We start from the raw sequence: 13,236 nt of genomic DNA, 5'->3' as shown, positions 1-13,236 counted from the left end.
TTGCCACTATCCATGATATTATCAGCAGCTTTTCGTTCTATTATGAAAAATCCACACCACCTCCAATCACAAAACACAGCGTACACGCTGCCTTAAATGGATTTTTCCTAAAGGCTACTCCCTGTAGCATCAGCAAGTTTTCAGTGGTAATTTTAGCATGAGTTACCTATCCAAGCTTCCTTGGGGAAGAAAGAACTAGGTATTGTAGGCCAGGCTACCGTCGAGTTTTAAAAATAAATTCATCTGTGAATACACATGTTAGCCACAATAAATGCTTTTTTAAGAACATGATGTTTTCAACTTACTTGATATAGTAGGGCACTTTGTTCGGTGAGATGGCTCGCTCCCAGGGACCCTGGACAGAAGCTGAAAAAGGGGGGGAAGAAAAGGCAAGAGGTCAAGTTCACGCAAACAAGAAAGACATTAATCTCCAGAATTACAATTTTACACTGATATTGGTCTGTTTGTTCAGTTGCCCATGAAGACAGGACTGATTAACCTGCTGTTCTGATCCTAATCTAAGAAAAACTGAACTCATTCAGGCACAAAGATAAACGCAAAGAAAAAAAAAAATCCACTGCTAAACCTATAGAGCAGGTAAGAAAGTGAAAGAGTAAACTGACGGGTTTTCTCTTATGTGTCTCCATTGGGTACTTTTCTTATAATACTTCCTGTTGCTGTGTCTCAATATCTTTTACTATTTGATTGACTGGGTTTTATTAGTTTAGCAGCTGAAACATCCCTCTGTGATATATTTACATTCTAAGTTATTGAAGCTAAAGTACTCCACTTATCACTCTGATATGCTTGTTTTTCTCTTTATTTGGTTTAAACAGAATCCAGTTTCATTTACCGATTACATGTTTAACTGGTGCCTCAAAAATGTCAGCTGACCAGCATGATCTTATTAGAAAAGATAACTGAAAGTGAGAGAATGGCACCCGATACCACAGTGTAATAAAACTCTGGTGACGAGTGATGAATCCTATAGGTGAAATTAAATTTCCCATACTGGGAATTTGTTTCATAAGGACTTTATTGTGTATCAGTCAAATCAGTCATCTTTAAACTGTGTTTTAAATGCTTAAGCTGTAGGGGGTTTTTTCTTTCCCAGAGTTGAAATACTTGTATATACGGTTTAATATGATGGCGTTTTTTTGTTCCTTTAGGACAAAATAATCATGTTAGTAGACGCTATACCATCTCCTTAACAATAAAATCTTCCTCCCGAACAGAGTTTTAAGAAACTGGAGTTTTTGAGACATAGAATAGCATCAAGAATATAAATATAAGAAGCATTCTTATTATAACACCTAGCAATTTTATGTGTATGTCCCGTCTTTCCTGAATTTTCATCCTGCTTATAATTTGAAACACAGCTGATGTTGACCATTGTTTCCTCCTACGAAAAGCTCCCTTCTAAATTAGTCTCACAGTAAATTCACTCCACAGTGTATTAAGATGTAACAAAACATCGAAGCTAATATATCCTTGACTACACTGCATAATATGAAAGAAAAGCTTCTAATAAAACTTTGCCCACTGCCAGACAATTTAAGGGTAATGAAACTACAGATTCTTTGTTTTATGGAGAGTAATAGAGGGATCGAATCACCCAACCTTCAACCAGACATGATGCTTTGTACCTTGGCGATATGTCATTTAAAAGATATAGAACGTGAATTTGTATTTAGCTACCTAACTGCACCTTTCCATTTTGGCAGATGGATTTTTAATATGGAGAAAAAAGACATTTATCTGCTGTTTCGGAGGAGTCCCTTGCCTTCAAACTCTCTCTGTCCTTCTTTTTCTTTTCTTGCCTCCTTTGCCTTTGTCATTTGCTGCTCAACTCTCCTCCTGTGTGTTTTTCTTCTCTAGGACACAGCTCTCTAGACCAGATTAGTCCACAGAGTAGTAAGAGCTGATTTGAGGACTTAGGCTGAACTCTCTGAACTGCCTGGCAGAGTCTGATGTTATGGAAACCTAAAAACCCAAGCCCTCTGTAGCATGAAACATGGTGGAGAGCCAGAAATCATAGCTCCTGGTTGCTCAGCGGACCCTCTTCCTAAAATCAAGGCATTGCAGAAGGAAGAAGAGAACTACAGAGGGCATTTGGTCCAGTTCTCATTGGCTGTACTGCCAAGTCTATGAATGTCTAAACTGAGAAACAATGCTTATCCTTTTCTTAAAGGTCACTATGGGCTGAGCCCCACCATCGAGGTCTCGCGTTATCCTTCTCCAGTTCTTTATCATTCTAATGGTCCAGAAAGCCTTTCTGATTTGGAGGATGTTGAGTACGTCCTCTGGTAGCAGAAGAGTCTGTTCGTATTTCCTATATCACTCTTAGGCATCTCTCGGAGAGAAGTGATCTACTGGCTGCCTGGTTGGCCCAGGGGGGTGCTCCGCCTCAGTGAAACAACCTTCAAGCAGAAACTCTAGCAAGAAATAGGAGAAAAGTGATGATGCCGCGCTGAGCTCATGGCCAGACCTGTAGGTATCTATACTTGACTTTGCATTGTTAAACATTAAAAGGAAAAAAAAATTCCCCCCGAAATGCCAGAGAAGTAGTCAGAATATGCTTGAACTAAAGAGCTGAATGGATTTAATTTTAAAAATTCCAAAAAATAAGTTCCTGGTCAATATGAAATTTTAAGCTTTTGTAACTGGAGTTCTTGTTAATTTTTATAGAGTATATTAATTGTATATGAAAATTGTTGACATTTTACTTTCTAATATAAAAGCCTTCTGCCTTTATGTGTAGCTATTAAACAGAACCGATAGTGAGATTCAGTGAATTTTTTGTGCTGAAAGATATTTTTCCCCCTTTGATTCACAGTTTATAAATGCACCTAAGCAACTGCTTTGCAGCCATCATTTGAAGGTCTGAAATTTTACACTAAAAAATGTCCTTGAAGCAATAAAAAAAGAAGAAGAACCACAGCCTTCCCCCAATCCTCCCCTGCCCCGTCACTACCACAGACACACACACTGGAGCTACTTGCTTTAGAAATGACACACAATCGGACGACGGTCCTATGCGACTGGAATCAATGCTCCTTCTCAGGAGATTGTTAAACGGTTGTTGGGCAATTTCGCTTGGGGCTGCCAGATGATTCTGGTCTTGCATATATTCAAAAGTTGATCCAATATATGGTAACTCTCATAAGTGTGTCCCAGAATTATCATTTCATTTCTTGCAGGAATGCCAATGCCAACAACAGCTGTTTCTTATCTCAGCGTACCAGTGGAAGCTTGTCATCCTTCACAAAGCTCGCCTACGCGATAGACACACATACGTCTCTTATGCCTGATGTGGCCATTTTTAGTAGCCCATCAAAAGCAGATTTACGGGCAAATAGTTTTTAAGACACTATGCTGTCCTTTGGTATTTTCTTATACAGATGCTTCTATAACCGCTATATGTAATTCCAATGCAGCTTTGTGATTCAGATTCTCGAGTGTAAAAATCATCCATTATCATATGGCAACAGCACCGTGGGGTACTGTCTGCTAAATTTAAATAGCAAACTACTTACTAGTTTATTTATTCCAAAACCAACCTCTGAATTTCCCCATGCGTTACAGATGCAGTATGTTATTAACAGCAAGAAAGGGTAGCAGTTCTCCCTTCAAATGCTTTTCCTCCCTCGAGGTAACAGGAGTCAATATTGTGCCCAAGGTATTTTTGAAAATCACAAAGACAGGCTCCAGTGTTTAAGGGAAGTTCTTATTTCAACCGCTTTCTAATGCATGATGAACAGAATGGGCCAAGTGACGCACCCTGGTGTTAAGCCATGTTTTAATCGACACAGGGACCTAACCAGAAAATGAAGAAGAATGCTAATATCATTTAAACTGTGTTAAAAGAGCACTCTCTGGAATTCAGAACCTCATACATTCATTAATCTTTCTACTTTTTCAAAAAAAATTTAAATTTAATTTTATTTATTTTTTTTATACAGCAGGTACTTATTAGTCATCAGTTTTATACCCACTGTTTATCTCTGGGCTTTCTATCTTGTTCCATTGATCTGTGTTTCTGTTTTTGTGCCAGTACCATACTGTCTTGATTACTGTAGCTCTGTAGTATAGTCTGAAGTCAGGGACTCCAATTCCTCCAGCTCTATTTTTTTTCCCTCTACACTGCTTTGGCTATTCGGGGTCTTTTGTGTCTCCATACAAATTTTAAGATTTTTTGTTCTAGTTCTGTAAAAAATGCCATTGGTAATTTGATAGGGATTGCACCAAATCTGTAGATTGCTTTGGGTAGTATAGTCTTTTTCACAATATCGATTCTTCCAATCCAAGAACGTGATAGATCTCTCCATCTGTTGGTCTCATCTTTCATTTCTTTCATCAGTGTCTTAGTTTTCTGCATACAGGTATTTTGTCTCCCTAGCTAGGTTTATTCCTAGGTATTTTATTCTTTTTGTTGCAATGGTAAATGGGAGCGTTTCCTTAATTTCCCTTTCAGATCTTTCATCATTAGTGTATAGGAATGCAAGAGATTTCTGTGCATTAATTTTGTATCCTGCTACTTTACCAAATTCATTGATAAACTCTAGTAGTTTTCTGTAGCATCTTTAGGACTCTCTATGTACAGTATCATGTCATCTGCAAACAGTGACAATTTTACTTCTTCTTTTCCAATTTGCATTCCTTTTATTTCTTTTTCTTCTCTGATTGCCATGGCTAGGACTTCCAAAGCTATGTTGAATAACAGTGGTGAGACTGGACATCCTCGTCTCTTTCCTGATCTTAGAGGAAATGGTTTCAGTTTTTTACCATCGAGAATGATGTTTGCTGTGGGTTTGTTGTATATGGCCTTTATTATGTTGACGTAGGTTCCTTCTGCGCCCCCCTTCTGGAGAGTTTTTATCATAAATGGGTGTTGAATTTTGTCAAAAGCTTTTTCTGCATCTATTGAGATGATCATATGGTTTTTATTCTTCAATTTGTTAATATGGTTTATCACATTGATTGATTTACGTATATTGAAGAATCCTTGCATCCCTGGGATAAACCCCACTTGATCATGGTGTATGATCCTTTTAATGTCTTGTCGGATTCTGTTTGCCAGTATTTTGTTGAGGTTTTCTGTGAATGTGGTTTTTGTTCCACAGGCTGCAGGATTGTAGTTCTTGCTTCTGCTGTCTACTTTTCTTATATTTGGTGGATTTGGAGTTTAATAACATACTTGGGTCAAAAGAAAGTGGGGGCAGTTTATAAACATAAATAAAATACAGCATTCACTGGGGACAACAGAGAAACCTCACCTACAGGGTTATGAAAAAGGCACTAGGGAGGATCAACTAGCCACTGGCACTTGGCTCCTCAGAAGTATGCAAATTTCAGGAATGGTTTTATGGACACAGTCTATCAAGATTGACTCTAGAGCAACGTTTCTCGACCTTTTGCCACTATGTGCCTCCTACTCCAGGTATCTTTTTAGACATTTTTGTTCCCGATCACCTTATGCCACAGATATACTGTACAGACATCTGTTTCTGTATTGTATGTATCTGTGCTCTACATATAAAGAGTAAGATTTTTACATCCCCCCCAAAACCAATTTTTGACCCCTTGGGGGCAATATCACTCCCGTTGAGAATTCTTGATCTAGAGGAAGTGATGGAGGGGGTGGGGGAGAAAGGAAAACCCCTTCTGTGCCTGTAACATGACCTCAACTAGCTTATTTGATACTGAATGACCTGTGAGGTGGGTATTATTATTATTTTTATTTTGCAGATGATGAGTTAAGATCACATGGAATGATACATCTAACGTCACAAGTCGGTAAGTATTAGATCCTAATTTTGGTTTATTACTCAAACTGAAGTCAGATGATTCAGGAAATGGAGAAAACAAAGCTGTCGCCTGTCTACTCTGTACCATGCACTGTATGTTTCTTAATGTAATCCTTCCAAACACCCTCCGTGGTCACGCTATTCTATTGTTGCACATAAAGAAACTGATGCTCATAAATGATCAGTAAAGTAGCCCAGCTAGTAAACGGTCACACAGCTAGTAACGAGTGTATCCAGGATTGCCACCAGGTCTCCTCTTCCCTGGTAACAGAATTTCTAACTGCTGGGTACAGCAAGGTTCCCAAGGCTTATGAATGTCAGTTGAGGATATTCAGGTGAGGCTTCTGGGAAAGTTCTTTAAAGGTGGCTGACTTAATTGAAAGGCAGCTTCGCCCTTTTCCCATCCTCTTTCTTCCTGCCTTAGATGTCATGATGTCCAGAGCTACAGTAAGCAGGAGAACAGAAGCCGTCCTGGTTGCAGTTCCCCAGAAGTAAGACAGAGACAAGGATATGAGTGCAATGAGTTTGAGCCATGATTTAGGGAAGCGCTGGCAGAAGAGCCGGAAGTGAGACACAGAAAGGAGGAAAGCTGATAAAGTTTGCATTACTGCTTCGGACACGTGGGGCCCAGTGCAGCTGGGGCTTCAGTGTACAACGCACTGAAGAGCTATCCCTCGCACCCCCCAGGGGAACGGGGAACTTATCTACTATTGCTTGAGGGCTATTCCTGGAGTATGTGGAGTCTTTAACTCCCCGGCACTTCTGGCCTGCCCTTCGTGCCGATGAGCAGGTTTTGACGGCCAGAGAAGAAGGCCTTAAAGGCAGAGTCACGGGTATGTGTAGCTGGAAGCCTAGGCTTGGTGAGCCTGGGCATGGTGAATGCAAGAGGGGATATGGGCAGGACTCTGACAACTTATGCTACAGGACCTATGCGCTAAGAATGACTGAGGAAAAGATATGAGAAATCTGCCTTCCTGATGAATATGCAGTTATCCTTCCGGTTTCTCTCTGGATTTCTATGTGAGAAACTTATAAACCCCTACTTTGTGTAAGCCATTGTTATTTGAGTTTTCAGCTACATTCAGGCAAAGCTGCTTCTAACTGAACCACTCTCACCCACTCAAACCATCTACGGTTGCTCACATCATTCCTGGCTTACATTTTAAATGGCTGAACAGTACTCCATTAATGGAAGTACCATGATTTATTGAAGAAGTTCCCTCTTTGGGAATATTTAGGTTGTTTCCAGTTTTTCACTGGTATGAGTAAGGCTGCAATGAACATCTTTGTAGAGAAACCTTTGCACACATTTTTGTTAATTTTCTTAAGCAAAATTCCTAGAAGTATATTTACTTGATTCAAGGAGAGGAACATTTTAAAGGCATTTTATACAAATGACATTCTTGCCAACAGGAGTCTTTCTTTATTGATCAAGGTGGAAAGAGAAAACTCTACAGTCCACAGGCCAATGGCACTCAGTTGGTATAATCCTCAAGGCACGTTAGATATACTGCGTGATACAGTGGACTATCTGAGAATGTACCTTTCACATCCCCTCCTTCCATGATAGCTTATAAACGTTTTGAGCTCAGAAAGGCATTCAGCACAGTGGCTTTCTATCTCAAATCCCAACCTAGAGTCCTGAGGGGTATCTGGATCACTAAGGGTGTCCAGAACACATATTCAGAAGGACTGTATTTGAGTCCCGACTCCACCGTCATTGCACCATCTGAAGCAAGTTTTGTTTTCTCCCTGAGCCTTATTTTTCTTATATGCAAAATGGGAATAACGATATCTCCCCTACTGAAATGTTACCAGGATAAAATGAGAAAATGGATACAAAATTGCTTTGCAAAACGTTAACCACCATAAAAATCATGTTTGTAATCACATAGCTATGGGGTGTTGTCTGAATGATAGTAATCCTGGAGGCAAGCTCTCTGCCTCAACTGGGCAGCATTGGTCTTTAACCTTTGGATCCACTCTTAACTACTATTAATGTGCCTCATACAGCATAAAGTGCGGCAGAGAGAAATGCCTTTGAACGTTATCTAACTGCCTAGGCTTCTGGTATTTCTTTCTTCATCTCTGTCTGCTTAGACCAATGCCATCTGCCCAACAGAATCTTCATTCTTAGGTAGACCATTTGTCCACTATTCACCAGCGTGAATGATGAACAGATTAGTTCATATATGATACAATGGGAAATAGAGGGTCATAGAATATTTCATAATCAGAGCATTCTGATGATGAAAAGATAAGAAGATGATTCCTGTGGTGCTATACACAGTGGATTAGAGGTAGGAGAGTGGAGTATGACAGGGAGTTCATAAGTGACTTTGGTGCCCAGTGGAAGTGAGAAATCATAGATGACTCTACACTTCTAAGACTTAGTAGGCAATTGGGAGTTTCACTGACAGGAAAAATAAACTGGGAGGTGAATTTCAGGTAAATTATGTGTTTAGGTTAAAATATTTGTAAGGTGGGTCTTTTCACTGAAACTCAGTGAAAGAACAAGACTGTAAGTACTGTAAGACTGTAAATACGGTAGCTGAAGCTATAGAAATGGCTGGACTCTTTAAGGAAAGAAGGCTCTTAAGAGAACTGTACTCTGGGGGATGCACCAAAATGGTGGCGGCAATAGAAAAGCTGCAAAGAACTGTTGGTGGGAATGTGAATTGGTTCAGCCACTATGGAGAACAGTAGGGAGGTTCCTTAAAAAACTACAAATACAGCTACCATATGACCCAGCAATCCCACTACTGGGCATATACCCTGAGAAAACCATAATTCAAAGAGAGTCATGTACCACAATGTTTATGGCAGCACTATTTACAATAGCCAGGACGTGGAAGCAACCTAAGTGTCCATCGACAGATGAATGGATAAAGAAGATGTGGCACATATACACAATGGAATATTACTCAGCCATAAAAAGAAACGAAATTGAGTTACTTGTAGTGAGGTGGATGGACCTGGAGTCTGTCATACAGAGTGAAGCAAGTCAGAAAGAGAAAAACAAATACCGTATGCTAACACATACATATGGGATGTAAAAAAAAAAGAAAGTTTCTGATGAACCTAGGGGCTAGACAGGAATAAAGACGCAGACCTGCTAGAGAATGGACGTGAGGACATGGGGAGGGGGAAGGGTAAGCTGGGACAAAGCGAGAGAGTGGCATGGACATATATACACTACCAAACGTAAAACAGATAGCTAGTGGGAAGCAGCCGCATAGCACAGGGAGATCAGCTCGGTGCTTTGTGACCACCTAGAGGGGTGGGATAGGGAGGGTGGGAGGGAGACGCAGGAGGGAGGAGATATGGTGATATACGTATAGGTATAGCTGATTCACTTTGTTATACAGCAGAAACTAATACAACATTGTAAAGCAATTATACTTCAATAAAGATGTTTAAAAAATTAAAATAGAAAAGAGTGGTGAAGGCCAAACCAGATCATACAAGCTGATGGAGCAGGTAGCCAGAGGGGAAGTAGCAGGATTAGGTTCTAACCAAGCATTCGAGAAGCTGTGTATGAAGCGAGGGTAACGTAAATGCAGAGGGGGAGCTTCTGAGGGTTAGTCATGCCTCTCTCCTGTCCTGTAAACCAGCCCATTTGATTCGTTTCTTTATGCAATTTGTTTAGCGTCTTCTTTATAATAATAAATTACGTGAAACTTATTTCTACCTTTTTTTACGTCCTAAGGTCATAATCAAGATTATAATACAGTGTTTCAGTTTTCATGTAGTTATCAATGCCGCATGTATATGTGTCATTTTTCCCCACTGCAGTTGCTTTCTGTACGATTTCTATTCTCTTTTGATGTGATCCATATAGTTCCTGTCATTTAAATGAAAGGCCAAGTTAAATTTAACACTTTCCAAAACATTAAAATAAGAATAGTATTTTCTATGTCTATATCATATATCAAAAGTAAAGGTTCAATGAAAACTTTAAGATCACTTACTAAACTTTCAAAGATGGGCAGATTTTCCATAAAGATTTCAACAGCCAAGACAGATGGGCTACATTCCAGAGGGGAAGGTCACAAGAGTGATGAATGAGACCTCTAATGTCTGCCATAGCTGTGAAAATCTTTATGGCTAAGTAAAATTCCTCACGAATAACAACCTGTAAATATTATATGAGCTGTCAGACAGATAACACAGCTCTGAGACCATTGCGTATGGTGGACAGAATATCACACCATGGGATTTGTCATTTAGAATATCAGGCTGACATTTGATCTGGGAAGTCAAGAGTTCACACTAAACTACTTGGCAAGGTGACTGAGTTGTGGAGATAATCACTATGTCTAATATCCAGCGCTGCTGGCTGCACCGTCCCACAAAGTCTAATAACCAATATTTGGTGACATTACTCGAGAGCAAAGCTCCTTCAAACTGATTCATACAAAACTCCAGGAACCTCACTGTGATTATTAAGACAGTAATCTGGGCTTCCCTGGTGGCGCAGTGGTTGAGAGTCCACCTGCGAATGCACGGGACACGGGTTCGTGCCCCGATCCGGGAAGATCCCACATGCCGCGGAGCGGCTGGGCCCGTGAGCCATGGCCGCTGAGCCTGTGCTCCGCAACGGGAGAGGCCACAGCGGTGAGAGGCCCGCGTACCGCAAAGAAAAAAAAAGACAGTAAGAAAAAAAAATCAAGCCTCATAAGGCCCAATATAGGAGGATAGGTGTCTATATAAATCGAGCCATGACTGACTCATGGAATTTCTGAATAATTTCTAACAGAATTGGCTGACTGTATTACGACAGAACTTTCCTCTGGGTGAAGGTGGCTACAGTCTTTAGGCCATCTGGGTTAGCTAGGTTACTAACAAATCAGCACAATATTGCCAGGTGCGTTTAGTATCTCTCCAGATGTGCTTTTAAAAGACAGCAGGCAGACAACACCATCTGCCGAATGCTCTCTGTGTGAATGGTATTGTATTAGGCACCAGGGAAATCTCGAGGAAAGTAAAATTTGAAACCTGAGCCAGTAGGGAGCCACTCAGATATTAAAAACCAAATGACTATAGATGGGATGTATATCCACTTAGGAGGCAAGATAAGAGTGAGAAAGAGCTAAGAATATGATAGCAATAAAAGCAAGAAGAGGGTGGGAGAGAGTACATTTTGGCCTCAACTCTTTACTCCATTGTAAAAGAATTAAATATCTATACCTTAGTCAGAGCCACAGGGCTGGCAGGGTGTGCTTCCCAGCCCCTTGTCCTTGGGCTTGACCATATGATCTGCTTTGGCCAATGGGGCTTCAGCAGACATGATATGAACAGAAGCTTGTGCTCTTATGCTCTGGTGAGCTGCCATGAGCGCATGCCCCAGGTGGCCTCTGATCCTTCAGCCTGGGCCTCAAAACCCACCACGTTTAGAGACAATATGAACTGATCCAGCAGCCAACCTGTAGATCAAACCTAGCCCACCTGCAGCCTGAAGCAGAGCTCCCCAGTCAAACTATCTAGATCACCTGAACTATAGTTGACCTGTAGACCTGGAAGTATGACGATAGAAACTTTCCATCCTCATATAGGAGGGCAAGGGCTAGAGGGCTAGAGGGCGAGAGGGCGAGAGAGCGAGAGAGCAAGGGAGGAAGAAGGGGAGGAGGAGGGAGGGGGAGAGGGTGCGGGAGAGAAGCAAGAACATCAGAGAGATTAAAGATTAGAAAAATAGGGGGCTTCCCTGGTGGCGCAGTGGTTGAGAGTCCGCCTGCCGATGCAGGGGACACGGGTTCGTGCCCCGGTCCGGGAAGATCCCACATGCCGCGGAGCGGCTGGGCCCATGAGCCATGGCCGCTGAGCCTGTGCGTCCGGAGCCTGTGCTCCGCAACGGGAGAGGCCACGGCAGTGAGAGGCCGGCGTACGACACACACACAAAAAAGAATAGAATAGAAAAATATTCGCAAGCCAAGTCTCCTCCAATTGTTACTAGCCACCTCCTCTACTATCATCCAGAGTTAATGGGGATTATCCCCTTTAGTATACGCAATTGAGACTTGTGGGTTGCCACTCACTAGTCCCTGGAACCCCTTCTCTGAAGCTGATAATCCATAATGGTTACAAGCGTGAACTTGAATGTGTTATTAAGCTTCTCCCGTCTCAATTTTCTCTTCCGTGAAGTGGAGACAATAATATTCCTTAGTTTACAGGGTTGTTGTGAGGATTAAACAGGTTAATCCATGTGAGATGCTTTCCTCAGTGTTAAGAGCTCAATATTTTTTGTATTCCTATTCCCACCCCTATTATTATTATCATAATTAATGTAGTGAGTTATCAGGATAGGTATTCTATTAACCAGCTCACTGCCAGTGTGAGGAATCCCAGGGTAACCAGGCAGACGAGAGAGACTCTGTGGTCCTAGAGTTAAGCAGACCGTTAACCACCAAGTCATGGGCCTAGGAAGCGACTCCGCTAAATAATCCCTCTTCTTCCTTTCCCAGCCGTTTTCTGACTCTTCAAAAACATTTTAGGCAGTTCTCATAGAGTAGTAAAACTTGAAAGAAGACAAATCTTCCTTTGGGCGTTCTGATGTTGGTGTCAACTACAAAAGTCAGCTGTGTTTTATCATTCTATATTAGTACCGCTTAGGAACTCAAAACGAGTAGGTAAGCATTTATAGAAAGAAATAAAACATTTCATTTTCAGTTCTGATTTTTAAATTAAATTTCACATTACCAAACTTACTATCTTCTTTTTTGTTCTATTTAACTTGGTGCAGGTGGTTCACGTTAGGGTAATTATCTGACGTGTTCTAAGACATAAGCCGTGTTGCCCTTTATTTTGCCCTAAGACAGCAAGGGTTCTAGTGAGCTTCTGTGTTGGGCTCCAGGAATAACCAAGGATTTGGTTTCAAAACTTTCCCTCTTCTCCTGACAGCTCTAATGGATGCATCTGCTCCAGACTGCCTGCGCCAAATCTTTTGAGTTAGTCTTTCTCTTGATAGCTGGCCTAGGTCAAGTTCTACAACACGAACTCTCACCTTTTACCTTTTGAGACTAAATCCCACTGTCCTTAACTCACATCATAAATGAGCTCATTCCATTCCATTCCTCTTCTACATTTTTTCCCAGACATTTCCTGCTCAGATTTTCTCTTTCAAGTCAAATTGCCCCCATGTTGACTAATCCTTCAATTATTCTCTCGTCTGCCTATTTCTAGCTCATTAAAACATTAGCACTCTCTAAAACCTATATTTATATTCATTATACATACATAAGAAATCCCTTTTCTGGACAAAAGGGCTATAAGGAGGCTACAGGTGAAATTGGAAAGGGGGAGAGTCATCATATCAGAATGGATAAGGAGAAGGGAGAACCCGATTTTCATCACTGAATACATCCTGTGACTCTTGCTAAGTGAAATCAAGGGCCAAGTAATCAGAAACACCCTCTGCCAGATTCCTATCAGA

General features: G+C 41.0%; 1 protein-coding gene across 1 annotated transcript in view; it reads right to left on the bottom strand.

Annotated features, from left to right (window-relative positions):
* DMD (dystrophin) overlaps positions 1-13,236 on the bottom strand; it is a 1,279,715-nt gene that overhangs the window by 209,294 nt on the left and 1,057,185 nt on the right. The window contains exon 35 of the mRNA XM_024760455.1: positions 306-366. Coding sequence (XP_024616223.1) covers positions 306-366 — 61 coding nt within the window. The remainder of the gene's footprint in view (positions 1-305; positions 367-13,236) is intronic.

Source organism: Neophocaena asiaeorientalis, unplaced genomic scaffold, assembly GCF_003031525.2.
Source record: "Neophocaena asiaeorientalis asiaeorientalis breed wild unplaced genomic scaffold, Neophocaena_asiaeorientalis_V1.1 scaffold448, whole genome shotgun sequence".
Classification (NCBI taxonomy): Eukaryota; Metazoa; Chordata; class Mammalia; order Artiodactyla; family Phocoenidae; genus Neophocaena; species Neophocaena asiaeorientalis.
The sequence above is the reverse complement of the archived record's forward strand: the minus strand, read 5'-3'. Positions and strand labels throughout refer to the sequence as shown.